The 13,399-nt window shown below is 57.0% G+C and overlaps 2 protein-coding genes across 6 annotated transcripts; both read left to right on the top strand.

The window, feature by feature from the left end:
* The first annotated feature begins 31 nt into the window (after positions 1-31).
* On the top strand, positions 32-5,088 carry Vps28 (VPS28 subunit of ESCRT-I). Of its 5 annotated transcripts, none has more exons than XM_020171008.2 (11): positions 32-155; positions 1,306-1,374; positions 1,904-1,932; positions 2,053-2,090; positions 2,335-2,424; positions 3,074-3,179; positions 3,309-3,410; positions 3,913-3,966; positions 4,055-4,146; positions 4,234-4,285; positions 4,570-5,088. In XM_020171008.2, exons 2-11 carry the CDS (start codon positions 1,338-1,340, stop codon positions 4,648-4,650), a joined length of 681 nt encoding a protein of 226 aa, XP_020026597.1. In that variant the 5' UTR covers positions 32-155; positions 1,306-1,337; the 3' UTR covers positions 4,651-5,088. The 5 variants fall into 5 exon arrangements, with proteins under 5 accessions (XP_020026597.1, XP_020026598.1, XP_073925565.1 ...); XM_020171009.2 differs by having other exon boundaries at positions 89-155; positions 1,328-1,374; XM_020171011.2 differs by lacking the exon at positions 32-155 and having other exon boundaries at positions 1,287-1,374; positions 4,584-5,088.
* A 2,840-nt stretch (positions 5,089-7,928) lies between these two features.
* On the top strand, positions 7,929-12,433 carry Slc39a4 (solute carrier family 39 member 4). The gene is made up of 12 exons (XM_020171016.2): positions 7,929-8,275; positions 8,693-8,977; positions 9,590-9,785; positions 9,905-10,059; positions 10,140-10,311; positions 10,578-10,750; positions 10,857-11,012; positions 11,084-11,203; positions 11,319-11,373; positions 11,477-11,629; positions 11,880-12,067; positions 12,151-12,433. The coding sequence occupies exons 1-12, from the start codon at positions 8,084-8,086 to the stop codon at positions 12,277-12,279; spliced, it is 1,974 nt and encodes a 657-aa protein (XP_020026605.1). The 5' UTR covers positions 7,929-8,083; the 3' UTR covers positions 12,280-12,433.
* The last annotated feature ends 966 nt before the right edge of the window (positions 12,434-13,399 follow it).

The following is a 13,399-nucleotide window of genomic DNA, read 5'->3' as shown; positions in this document are numbered from 1 at the left end:
GTTGTCCGCGATGCGCGCATGCGCGGTCGGAGAGACGGGCGTCGATCCGGGTCGTTCACAACACGCGCGTGCGCAGTAAGGAAAACGAGCGTCCAGCTGCCTGTCGGGAGCGCTCCGCCCCGGCGCCATTTCCGGGAGCAGCTGAGCGCGCCTAGGTACGCGGAGGGAGGGCGGCCCTGGTTTGGGTCCCGCCGCAGACGTTTCCGCGCCCCAGGGGGCGTGGGGCAGGCGTTGAGTGCTGTCTGGGAGCGCTTTGGTCGCTGCCGAGTCGCGCGTTTGAGCCGACTCCCTAGCCTGGCTATTCCCGGCCACCTCAACGGTTACCTCGGCAGTTCGCGTGCCCTCTGTCCCCGAACCTGCTTCCCAGGCCACTCAGTTCGCCTAGTCCGTGGTGCCACTAGGCCAGAAGCAAGGGTGTTATTTTCTTGTGTGTGGCGGAACTGGGGTTTTGAACTGGGCCTCGCGCTTGCTGGGCTGGCCCTCCTACCGCTTGAGCCACCCTTTTTCGTGTGTGTGCGACTTTTTTTTTTTTTTTTAAATAGGGTCTTGCTAATTATTTTGCTCGGGCTGGCCTTGAACCTCGATCTTCCTAATCTCTGCCTCCTGAGTAGCTAGGATTACAGGCGTGAGCCACCAGCGCCCGGCAAGGGTGTTGTTATTAACGTTCCTCTCCACCCTATTTGAAATCCTAAGGTGGGTCTGTGGTTCCACGTACCGGAACTGACCAGCCACCAGCATCAACTTCACTAGGCAAGATCTTCCGTAGATGCTGCTTCCACTCCTTTGAGACAGGGTCTCACAGTCTCCTGCTAAGGCTTCCAGAACGCTGGGATTCAAGGCTTGTGCCACCATGCTGGCCTCGCTCCCTTCCACTCTTCTAAACATTCCGCTGCCCTGCCAAGCAGCTCAACAAGCTTTCCTTTGGCTGTCCAGTAGCGTCCACCGCATTAGGATAAAACCCGCCTCCAAAGCTCCAGCCCCCAACTTGTCTGCTCCTTTCCACCTGAAAACGCACTGTGTTAGCGTGCTTCCCTGTGCCCAAAATTCTGCCCCAGGTCTTCCAGCAGTTCTCCCCCACCTTCCGCTTGTCTCAGAGCAGCCTCAACCACATGGCAAGGCTACTCCTGTCTTGCACCATCCTCATTTTCAGTGATGGTCATCCACACCTTGCTTCCCCTGACAGCCCCATAGCTGTTTGTACTCCCTGTGGAAGGCGCCCAAGCTCTTCCTGAGGCCCTGACCCCTCAGGGCCATGCTTCTGGGCTGTTGGGGGTCTCTTGCATAGGTGCTGGCTCTGCTTCTTAGGTATCTGTACTGTGGCCACCAGATCCTGCAGGATGTTTCACGGGATCCCAGCCACTCCTGGCATGGGAGGTGAGTGTGGCCTGAGCTGGGTGGAGAGTGAAGGGCCTCGGCTTTCCCTGCTTCAGGGACTGAGGGGAGTGGTGTTAGGGGAGGTGGTCTGGAACACTCTCACCTCCAACTGGAGTTCATGTAACCTTGAGAAGTGGCCAAGGACCAGGACACTTTTATAACAGAATGCTGAGGGCCTAGAGACACCCTCCTGAATGTAGAAGTGATGAGCTTCAGTACTCATCAGAAACTCAGGTGTCCTGGGATCTCTGTCACCAACCCTAGATTGTGAAAATGTGACAGACCTTGTTTGCATCATCTTATGCTTTGTAAGCAAGGCATGGTCACCTGTTTGTGTGTGTATGGGGAAGGGGGCGGGGGTTGTAGCCAGGCCTGGCATGTGGCCTGAAGCCTCTCAGAGGCAATATCCTACTTACTGATGGCAAGTTGTGGGGAGGTTGGAACCCCTGTCCTGCAGCTCCTTCTTAGCTGTTGGGACCCGAGGGTCACTTTGTGGCTCACCTGTCAGCTCATGCCTACTTTGTTGCAGCCCCTGGGAACAAGCCGGAACTGTATGAGGTGAGTGGCAGGTGTCCACCTGGCCAGCATTGGCCCAGAGCAAACATCTGCATGGCCCTCACTAGGCCTGGCAGCTACCAAATGGTACTATCTGACAAGCTGCCCACTTTGTTTTGACAGGAAGTAAAGTTGTACAAGAATGCTCGGGAGCGGGAAAAGTAAGTTAAGCATCCAGGCTGCTCCCAGCATATACACCTATACCCATCCAGCCTCCCCCAAATCCACCATCATACTAATGTTGGGGAGGCCATGGGATCAGGCTGGGAAGACAGTTCCTGGGGTGAGAAGTGGGCTGACAGTTCCGCTACAACTGTGTCCCGGGGCAGGGGTTGGCTGCCCCAGGGTCCAGAGACCTGGGCTTCCTTGCCTCAGGACTGTGGCCTGATGGACACGTTGTCCCAGGTATGACAACATGGCAGAGCTGTTTGCAGTGGTGAAGACAATGCAGGCGCTGGAGAAAGCATACATCAAGGACTGCGTCACCCCCAATGAGTGAGCAAGCCTACCAGCTTCAGATGGCTGATGGGTGCCCATCAGCAGAAGCTGCGGTCCGGGGCCTAAGCTGGGGGCTACCCAGCATGATGGGGGTGCTCCTGGGTGCTAGTGACCTGAGTGCCATCTCAGCCTGGGAAGTATATGATGGTGAAGGACAATATACAAATGGTGTGGTCCTGGCTTTGGTTGAAGGCACAGAGGTCCTCACTGATGGAAAAGCCTCAGAGAGTGAGCTGGAGCCTTATGATATCCAGTTTGTGAGGTGATGTTGGCCAGTCTTGGCACCTAGTACGGATGCAGGGGCCTTAGTTGGTAGGCAATGAGCCAGACAGGTCTCAGTGATTATGGAGGTCTGGGGCCTTCGTCCAGGGGGCAGGCACCTGGGCTTGCTGCCCTTGCTGAGCTTCCAGGCAACCTACATTGTCTGCATTTTGTGCCCTGTGGCAGTCAGATTTTGGCCCCTCCTCTCTGCTCCTGTCCAGAGCTATTTCCTTGTACAGTCCCAACAGGAAACCTTAACCCTCTGTGGCTTGTCTATGACCCATCCCCAGCCACCTATGAGAGCTGCTCTGTGTCTGTACTGGCTAAGTGAGTAGGGGCTGGCTGGTCCCAGGTTCACAGCAGCAGCAGCTGACCCTCTCCTTAGGTATACTGCAGCCTGTTCTCGGCTCCTGGTCCAGTACAAAGCTGCCTTCCGGCAGGTTCAAGGCTCAGAAATCGGCTCCATTGATGAATTCTGCCGAAAGTTCCGTGTGAGTGAGCCAATCTCTCCACCCCAAGGAAAAGGGGCAGTGGGCATTGTATAGACTGCTGTTGGGGTGAGGCCCTAACATAGGGCCTCCTGCCCTGCGAGGCTCAGCACCCATGTCTGCTCCCCACAGCTGGACTGCCCGCTTGCCATGGAAAGGATTAAGGAAGACCGGCCCATCACCATCAAGGACGACAAGGGCAATCTCAACCGATGCATTGCTGACGTGGTCTCGGTGTGCCCAAAAGCCCCTAGGAGGACACTGAAGGAAGGAGGGTGGGACTGCCTGCAGTCACACAGTACACAAAGTGTCAGGCTTCCAGAACCTAGCGGCATCTAAACAGGTCTCCTTTAGCTTTGAATAAAGGGTGAGCCACATCCAGGTGGCCCTCTAGAGGCCCACCCGGCTTGCCTGTAGACTCCTGTGAGAGGCATGCACATGCACAGGATCCACTCCAGCAGGTTCCTGGCCTGGGAATGTTGTGCAGGGGTGCATCCCCAATTCCTACACAGCTCCCTTCACACCCTGGACCCTGAACACGCATTGCCCCAGGAGGCCCACCTAGGCAGATACTGAATACAGTGGCCTTCAGGCAGGGAGGAGGCCCGTGGGACATGGGAGAGAAGGGTGGGTGGGACTCAGCTCTGGGCCTAGCCCTGCAGGACTGGCCTGTCGGCTGCAGGGGGTAGTCCCACCTCTGGTGAGTGGGAGATGCCTCATGCACATGTTTCCCCAGCTCTTCATCACAGTCATGGACAAGCTTCGCCTAGAGATCCGCGCCATGGATGAGGTGCAGGAGCTGGGCAGGGAGGAGGGACCTGGGCGGGAGGGGAGAGGCAGGATAGGGTGAGATCTGAGCTTTATATATGTGGCTGCAGATTCAGCCTGACCTACGGGAACTGATGGAGACCATGCATCGCATGAGTCATCTGCCCCCAGATTTCGAGGGCCGCCAGACAGTCAGCCAGTGGTAAGTGGCCTTTCAGGGCAGGCAGAGCTATGTTGTGACTTCATAGTCCTGCTGCTGCTCCACACCCACAAGTGACTTTGTCCCCAGGCTGCAAACTCTGAGTGGCATGTCGGCCTCTGACGAGCTGGATGACTCTCAGGTGCGTCAGATGCTGTTCGACCTGGAGTCTGCCTACAACGCTTTCAACCGCTTCCTTCACTCCTGAGTCTCAGTGTGCCATGTGGGGGATGTCTCCTGGTTCCCTCGTGCCCCCTCTTGCTCTGGATGCCTGTGTTGTCAGGACCTCAACCCCAATAAAGATGCTGTGTGACCCTCCTGCTGTGGGCGGCTCCCCTCTGTCCACCCTTCTGGCTCTGAGCACAAAACCCTGCCCCCACTGCCTTCCAAGCCAGCAAGATGACCTGGCCCTGTCACCCATTGCAGTCTGTTTTCAGCAGTCCTCCCAGTGAGCACTGGGATAGAACGCACCTTCCACCTGGGCCAGGTGTGGCTGAAATCTGGTGACCTCTTAGCCTGAGTGTTCGAGGAGTTGGAGGCCTGATGAACCAAACCACAGCCGGGCTGTCTCACCGGGCATTCTCCTGTGTTTGACTACAATTGTGCCCTGCTGCTCGCAGTCCTGCAGGGGACTGCAGTGAGCCAGGAGGTGTGGTCCACGTTGCAGCAACTTTGGCCTCCAGGTAGTGTGCATGGCAGAGTTTAATCACAGCACTTGCACAGGCCCCCCCCCCCTTTATCTGGCAGTGCTAAAGATCAAACCTAAGGCCTTGCTCATGCTAAGCAAGTGCTTTACCACTGAGCTACATCCCCAGCCTTGGTTCTTTGGAGACAGGATCTCACTATGTATCCAAGCTGGCCTTGAACTCATCCTTCTGTCTTCCACCTCCAAGTGCTTGGTGCCTGGAGCCACTTACTAATAAAGTAAGGTGTGCATTAAAGAGGGCTGATGGCCAGGAGTGTTGCTTTGATCTGTTTTAACTTTTTTTTATTGTGATAAAATGTAAAATTTGCCATTGTAATTATTTTGAGCACAGTTAAGTGGCACTAAACACATTCACACTCTTGGGACCATCCCTGTCATCCATCTCCACAACTTTCCATCTTCCCAAGCTGAGCCTCTGTACCACCAGACACTAACTTCCCAGCCCTTCGTACCTATGAGAACCAGACTCAGAACAGACTCAGAGATAGAAGTGCAGCAAGGAGATTTTAAAGATACTCTGGTGTCTGGTTGGCAGGTATGTCCACAGGAGTTATAATAGGCATTTTATCTTTAGTGTACAGGTTCTTCCCCGAGTTCCTCATTGGCTGAATACTACGAGGTGTGCGATCTCCCAGAAGTCACCTAAGTTTTATTTTCTGTTGGGTTATTTTAAAATCTGCCTCACTTGGGATTGGTCAAATTTTAGAAGCAGGCTTAATTCTCCACCTCCTTTAGTCTCTTTGTGGTGGGAAGGCCCCCATATGATACGTGTTTCACTTACATAGTTTTTACCCACTTCCTCATTTTACCATGGTTTACCCCTCCTAGTTATCACTCCCCTGTCAATTGGCCCTTCCCCCAAATCCTATTTGTGACTTCCAGGTATGTAAGCAAGTTATCAGTAATTTTCCCTTTAGGGTTAACTTTGGCCTTGAAAATGGACCACTACTGACTATCCTAAACAGTACCTATAATTCTACCTTCTGTCTCTGGGCTTGACGGCTCTTGGCACGTCATGCTCATGTAAGTGGAAAAATGCAGTATTGGCCCTTTGTTGACAGGCTTTTTTTTTTTTTTTTTTTTTTTTGGTGGAACTGGGGTTTGAACTCAGGGCTTCATGCTTGGAAAGCATGTACTGTACTATTTGAGCCACAGCTCCAGTTCATTTTGCTCTGATTATTTTGGAGATGGAATCTCAGGAACTGTTTGCTCAGGCTGGTCTTGAACCCCGATCCTCCCTGATCCTTATCCTCTCAAATAGGATTACAGGCATGTCACAGCACCTGGCTTCATGACTGGTTTCTTTCACTCAGCATAATGTTCTCCATGTTGTAGCATGTCAAAATTTCCTCCGTTTCTAAGGCTGAATAATATCCCGCTGTGTGTCTGGAATCATCCCTCTCTGGACACCTTGGGCTACCTCCACTTCCTAGCTATTGTGAGAAAATCCTGCTATGGACATGGGTTATGTTTTGTTTTACCTGAGTAGCAATTGCAGTGAGCTTGCTAGATGATGGGTAATGCTGGAAAGGGGACAGTACCCAGAGGACCAGCCATACCAGGAGGGAAGCAGGTCTCAGGCAGGTGTGGGTGGCAGATGTGCAGTGAGCTGGGGAAGTTCTTGGTGGTGGCTCTTGGACTACAAAAGAGGGTGCTGGGAAAGGGGAAGCATGTGAGTAAGGATGGGGCAAGGCCGTGGGTCAGTACTGAGGCCCACTGTGGAGGATCGGCCATGCACAGAACTTCAAGGGCTCAGGCAAGTCAGCCCCTTGGTATAGACATTGAGGAAGGCCTGGACAGTTGGGCCCAGGCCAAGACCTCTGTCATAAGCAGCACTTGAGAAGTGCGTGGGGAGAGGCTATGGCATGAGGAAACCCACATGGTCCCAGCTTACAGCCTGCCCAGAAGTAGAGGGCAGCTCAGGAGGAAGAATGCCTCTTTGGGCTCAAATTCAGAGCTGTATGTGGGCTGCTCTTTGATGTCCCAGGCAGGCTCTCCCTTAGGGACAGGGTTTGATGCCACAGGGCAGGTGTCCCAGCCAGAAGGGGCATCCTGCTGTATGAGTATATGGGGCAGGTGGGAGAAACACCTGACCCCAGGGCCCAGGACATTCTCAACCCAATGCGCCACACCCTGTCCTGTACACTAGAGGACAGAGTCCTCAGGCATTAGGCTCCTAGCTCCACACCCCAGACAAACCCCACAAGACTCAGGGTCAGGGGTTGGTTGAACCTGGTGGCAGGGGCCCATAGTTCCTCCATACCACCCACAGTTTCCCTCCAGAAGGTGGGGCTGTCTTGAGACCTGGGGGTGTCGAAACCCAGCTGTCCAACCCTTCCCCCAGCCTGCCACCTGGGTAGAGATAAGGCCCAGGGGTCAAAGGCTGGATGGAACCAGCAGGGAGGGGCAGCACAGGAAAGCAAAGCCTTCCCCCAACCCTTCCTGGGTCCAGAGCTCAGGACCCTGCTGCAACCTCCTCCTGACCTCAGGAGCCAGGTGGTGACCAGAGCCAAAGTGCCTCTTCTCTTCCTGCTTGTCTGTGTTGGGGCTTTGGCTATTTCCTGGGGATTTTCCCTGGAGGGCTGGGGGTAGGGAGCATGACTCAGCAAGAGCCTTTCTGTTTCCTCCCACTGCAGCCCACCCTGGGCTGACAGACTGTAGCCCAGGATCCAGGAAGAGCCTTGTCACCACCCACAACTCGGGCCACAAGGCTTAGCAGTTGTCTAGGCTGCAGAGATGTGAGGCAGCTGGCAACCGGTGGGCCTAAGGGGCTCTTGGGTTTGAAAGTCAGGAATGGGTCCCAGGTGTGGTCTGGGCCGGGAGCATCCATGCACCTCTTTTCCAGGTCCCGCAACCTGGGGGGCAGCCTCTAGAAAGAGGGCTACAAGAGAGGATGCCCTGGGGCCCTCGGAGCAGAGGTGGTCCTGTCCCACAGCCCTGGGTGGGGCAGGCAGGAGAGGGGATGCCCAGGCCATCCACCCAGAGGAAGGGGCCCAGCCCTTGCCCCTGGCAGGCGACAGCTCTTTGCAGGGAGGATCTGCCACTGGAATGGTTAACCCAGGCACCTCCATCAGCCAATCACAGAGCCCTGCAGGAAATACCTGGGAGAGGTCCTGGAGCTGGGGCCCGGCAGGTCAAGCCCAGCCCCAGTCTGGCCCCAGACGGCCCCAGCAACCCACAGCTGGCCCAGATACATAGTCCACACACAGCACTGCGTGCTCTGGGGCTGGAAGCATGGCGTTCCTACGTTGGCTCACACCGGGGTTCCTGTTGGCCGTACTAGTGGTGACAGCGACAGTGGCCCAGCCTGCCCGTCTGCTAAGCCTGCTCACCTCGGGCCAGGGTGCTCTGGATCGTGAGGCACTGGGCGGCCTGTTAAATACACTGGCGGACCGTGTGCACTGCACCTACGGGCCGTGTGGAAAGGTAACGGCCCCACCCGATGGGTCCCCCAGCCCCGGCCCCTTCCTGCCCGCTCCACCCTGTGGCCAGCAGGAAAGAGACCTGGGCAAACTCCAAGAGGCGGGCCAAAGCTAGTGGCTGAACCTACCTGCAGAGCAGAGCCTCTCCTCCCTGCTGTGGGCTCAGATGGACCTGGCCTGCCCTCCCTGGGACATACAGCCCCACTTCTTCCCCCAGCCATCAAATTGGGCAATGGCTCCAGGAAAAAGTGCCCCCAAGATTGGGACCCCTTTGTTTCAGGTCCAACGTGGTCTAGTGGATTCAGGGACAAGAGAAGGGTTGGGGCATGAAAGAGACAATGGGGCTTGTGCTTGTCTGGGTCTGCTCTCTCCTCTCTAGTGGGCCCCAGCTCAGTCTCTTCCCATCTGTCTCTGCCTGCAGTGCCTGACCGTGGAAGATGTCTTGGCCCTCGGTAGGCCTGACAAGTCGGGGCTTGCCCTAGGAGTGGTTCTGGAGTCCAGATACATTGCCCACCTCAGTGCTGCTGCCGCCCTCTACCTTAGCAACCCAGAGGGCACATGTGCGGACATCCAGGCTGGCCACTTGGCTTCTCGTACTGACCATTTCCTGGCCCTTCTTGAGGGTCGTGAAGCCATGACCCTGGGACTGAGCCAGCTGCTACAGAAGATCGAGGCCCAGGCTGCCAGCCAGCCCACTGTGGAGGAGGTTAGGGCCTAGAGGGTGGCCAGGGAGTGGGTGAGGAGGGCTCAAGGGCCATGGGAGGGGGCACCTCTTGGGGTTTTCAGCCTGGCTGCAGCAGGGGGAGCATCCCAGGCAAAGCCTTCCAGGCTGGAGTGTTAGGGATCACTGAGTGAGGCAAGGACTGCAAAAGCCTGAGAGCGGGGCCCCCATAGGGGGAGAGGTGGTGGTCACTGAGGATGGGGGATACAGCAAAAGGGCAGTGGGGCTCTAAGGCAGGAGGGCCAGTTCCAGCAGACCACTTGCAGGCCTGGCAAGCTCCTGTTCCTGGGTCCACTGGGGGATGGAAGCCAGGAAAGTTCTGGAACTCAAAGGAAGGTAGAGTGAGAGCTGGGATCAGCAGGGCCACTGCAGGGCTGGTGCTTTGGCCCAGGAAGGCTGAGGACAGCCTGGGCCTTAAGTGAAGAGGGAAATATGGTGCCTAATCCAGGAATTGATTCTAGACAGCTGGTGGACATGGGCTCTGGGGGTTCATGGGAGATTACATATAGTAGGCTGTGCTGGGGTAGACAGCAATGACAGAGCTAGACTCCAGAACTTCAACTGAGGGTGGAGCTGAGGCCTTTTTCTTCTTCCTAGACCTGTGTAGATGTCCCTCAGCTGCTGGAGGAAGCTGAGCAGGCAGGGGCTCCTGACAGCCCTGGCCCGGTTCTGGCTGCCCTGCTGGACCACATAAGGAGTGGGTCCTGCTTCAACGCCCTGCCAAGCCCTCAGTACTTTGTGGATTTCGTGTTCAAAAACCACAGCAGCGAGACCTCCAATATCACATTGGCTGGTGAGGACTGAGCTGAGCTGAACCCTACCCCTACCCCTACCTTCACCTGCATATTCCCGGGGGGTGGGGGGGGCAGGGCTGGAGCTCCGAGACTGTTCATTGATTATCCTTCCTGCCAGAGCTGGAGGCTTTGATGCAGCGCCTGGGGATAGGTGGAGAGGACCACAGTGATCACAGTGACCACAGTGACCCTGGTGATCTGGGAAGGGAGGCCAACCATCAGGACCCTGTGCCCCTTGCAACCTCCAACAGTAACTCCAGTGTGTGGGACATGGTGAGCCACCCTGTAGTCCTGGGGGAAGATGGAGTCCCATGGGTCTGCTCAAGCACCTGACCCCTTTCCTACTCTGCCAGGTATGCCTAAGTGCCAGGGATGTGATGGCCGTGTATGGGCTGTCTGAGCAGGATGGAGTGAGCCCTCAGGCCTGGGCCCAACTGAGTCCTGCCCTGCTCCAGCAACAGCTGAGTGGGGCCTGCAACCCCCGGCACAGTTCCCCCACCCAGGACCAGCTCAGCCAGGCGGAGAGTAAGTACCCCTCTCAGTTGTCCCTACCTGGCCATGCTTCAGGGCGCTGGCCTCATGAGTATGAGACTGGGGCCCCCCACAGAGGAGGAGGGAGTGGTCACTGAGGATGGGGGTGGATGCTGGAGGGGAAGAGCAGTGAGGCTTAGGGCAGGAGGGCCAGTTTGAACAGATGCCTGGCTTCAGCTGACCACCTGCGGGGCTGACAAGTTCCTGACTTGGGCGCCTCCCTGGGAAGCAGGGGGCTCTCAGTGTGTCCTCTCCCCCAGGGTATCTATATGGCACCCTAGCCACGCTGCTCATCTGCCTGTGTGCGGTGTTCGGCCTCCTGCTGCTGACCTGCACCAGCTGCAGCACAGCCACCCACTACATCATGCAGGCCTTCCTGAGCATGGCCGTGGGTGCACTCACCGGAGACGCCCTCTTGCACCTGACACCCAAGGTCTGTCCTCCAGGGTGACTCCTTCCCCTCCCTACCCTTCCCTGGCCCCAGCCCCTCATCCCTGTTGTGGCCATAAGGTCCCTAGCCAGTGCCCCCTGCTCCCTAGGTGCTGGGGCTGCACACACACAGTGGGGAGGGCCACACACATGAGGAGGCAGGCCTTGGCCTACAGTCCACCTGGCGCCTGCTGGCTGTGCTTGGAGGCCTCTACTTCTTCTTCCTGTTTGAGAGCCTCTTCAATCTACTGCTGCCCAGGGACCAGGTCAGGTTCGTGGAGAATGGGAAGGTGGGCAGAATGAAGGGCTTGATTGGCCCTTACCAGAATCCCCACAGGACCCAGCGAAGGATGGGCCCTGCAGCCACAGCGGCCACAGCCATGGCGTGTCCCTACAGCTGGCGCCCAGCGAGCTCCGGCAGCCCAAGCAGCCCCAGGAGGGCTCCCGCGCTGACTTGGTGAGTCGGCACCTGCCCCACAGGAAGCCCCTCCACGACGACCCTTCCCAAGGCCTGTTCCCCTTCATTGCCCCTCCTCAGTCTCCCAGCCGGGACTCATCCTCACTCCTCCTAGGTGGCAGAGGAAAGCCCGGAACTGCTGAACCCGAAGTCTCGAACCCTGAGCCCAGGTGAGCCCAGCGGGAGGCCCCAGAGGGCTGCGGACTTGTGGTTTGTGCTGGGGTGGGCCGGGCAGGACAGGTTCGCGCAGACCCACCCCCGCTACGCCCGCAGAGCTGAGGCTACTGCCCTATCTGATCACGCTGGGCGACGCCGTGCACAACTTCGCAGACGGGCTGGCCGTGGGCGCGGCCTTCGCGTCCTCCTGGAAGACCGGGCTGGCCACTTCTCTAGCGGTGTTCTGCCACGAGCTGCCCCATGAGCTGGGTACGCGCTGGGACGGCGTATGGTGGGCGTGAACTAGCGGGGGTGGGCGGGGCTGCCGGGAAGGGGCGGGGCCTCTGAGTGGGGCGGCCCGGGAGGTGGAGTCTTGGAGCGGGTGGGTCTATCCAGGAGGAGGTGGGCGGGGCCACTGGCCGGGCGGGGGCTGCCCGGGAGGAGGTGGGTCTGTCCGTGTGGAGGGCTGGGCTACGGTGAGGACCTCTGGGCGGGATCTTGATGTGACCCGCTTGCCCAGGGGACTTCGCGGCCTTGCTGCACGCGGGGTTGACTGTGCGGCGAGCCCTGCTGCTGAACCTGGCCTCAGCGCTCACGGCCTTCGCCGGGCTCTACGTGGCACTCGCTGTCGGAGTGGGTGAGGAGAGCGAGGCTTGGATCCTGGCGGTAGCCACCGGCCTCTTCCTCTACGTGGCACTCTGTGACATGGTTAGGATGGCGGGCCTGCCTTGGGGTGGGGATCTGAGCAGGGGCACCGATCTGGCAGTTGAGCCGAGCCCACTTCTCTTCAGCTCCCGGCCATGCTGAACGTGCGGGACCGTCGACCCTGGCTCCTCTTCCTGCTGCACAACGTGGGCTTGCTGGGCGGCTGGACCGTCCTGCTGCTGCTGTCGCTGTACGAGGACAGTATCACTTTCTGATAGCCCTGCCCCCATACAAGGCCTTGGCTCGGCCTCCCACCCTATGCCATCTCAAACCCTTGTATCCACCCAGTAGCCAGAGGGCCCCAGGCCTTTAAGAGTCCCCTTGCTCAGTGTCCCAGTTCTGACTTCAATAAAGATTCTTGCCCTTGGAGTCCAGTTGTGCTCTTCTTGCTGGGAGAGAAGTGTCTCCTATGTGAAGGCACTACCTCCTGCCTCCCTGCCTGCCTGAGGAGAGATGCATGAAAGAACCCGAATCATCAGAGGAATTCTCCAGGGTGTATGACTGCAGGTGGCGTCCTGTCCCCAGTAAAAACCAACATCACCGACTGCTTACACATATGGAAGCTCAGTGTAGTAACCCATGGGCAGTAGGTTGCTCTACTGTAATCATGAGAAGTGGCCAAGTCCCACTGCAGTCATCTACTAGGGTTGCTGTAACACAATATACCCCAGGTTGGATGTATTAAACAACAAAAATGTGTTCTCTCACTGTTCTGAAGGCCAGAAGTCTAAAGTCAAGGTCTCAGCCATGCCATGCTCTCTCTGAAGTCTAGGGCAGAATCTGTTCCATGAGCCTTTCCTGCCACCTGGTGGTTCCAGGTGTTCCTTGCTTGCCACATTCTCTTTTGTGTCTCCCCTTCTCCTTCTTTCCCCCTCCTCCTCCCTCTCCTCCCCGCTCCTCTCCTCTCACTCATATTAAGGGTTGAACCAGGGGTTCAATTTGCCATTGAGGTCCATCTCCAGCTTCTTTATTTTGAGACAAGGTTTCACTGTGTAGCCCAGGCTGGCCTGGAACTCACTATCCTGTCTCCCATGTGCTGGGATTACAGGAGTAGACCACCACACCCAACTCAAGATCTTTTTGGTCGGCACAATTCAATCTATAACACCCTTCATAGTCCAAAATGTCTTCTGGGGCTCTAGTCATTATATGCACTCTCCAAGTAGTAGAAAGGAGGTAGGAGGAAAGCACAAAAGGGTAAAGAGTCTAGAGGCATCAGATCCAGACTGCCATTCACATACTACCACTGGCACATGAGCAGGAGAGTCAGAGGTCCATCTCAAGTTATGCCTCACAGGCCCACTTGTCCTGGAGGGAGGGAGGCACTGCCTGCAG

This window comes from Castor canadensis, chromosome 3, assembly GCF_047511655.1.
Source record: "Castor canadensis chromosome 3, mCasCan1.hap1v2, whole genome shotgun sequence".
NCBI lineage: Eukaryota > Metazoa > Chordata > Mammalia > Rodentia > Castoridae > Castor > Castor canadensis.
Note: the sequence above shows the minus strand (reverse complement) of the source record. Positions and strands in the feature narration are given on the sequence as shown.

What these genes read in the sequence shown, in the direction of transcription:
- Vps28 (XM_020171008.2), top strand. Translation starts at nt 1,338, where the DNA reads ATGTTTCACGGGATCCCAGCCACTCCTGGCATGGGAG. An exon ending in GCATTGCTGACGTGGTCTCG is followed by an intron (nt 3,411 to 3,912) that starts GTGTGCCCAAAA and finishes ATGTTTCCCCAG; the next exon opens with CTCTTCATCACAGTCATGGA. An exon ending in CGCCAGACAGTCAGCCAGTG is followed by an intron (nt 4,147 to 4,233) that starts GTAAGTGGCCTT and finishes CTTTGTCCCCAG; the next exon opens with GCTGCAAACTCTGAGTGGCA.
- Slc39a4 (XM_020171016.2), top strand. Translation starts at nt 8,084, where the DNA reads ATGGCGTTCCTACGTTGGCTCACACCGGGGTTCCTGTTGGCCGTACTA. An exon ending in TCTTGCACCTGACACCCAAG is followed by an intron (nt 10,751 to 10,856) that starts GTCTGTCCTCCA and finishes CCTGCTCCCTAG; the next exon opens with GTGCTGGGGCTGCACACACA. An exon ending in AGGGCTCCCGCGCTGACTTG is followed by an intron (nt 11,204 to 11,318) that starts GTGAGTCGGCAC and finishes CACTCCTCCTAG; the next exon opens with GTGGCAGAGGAAAGCCCGGA.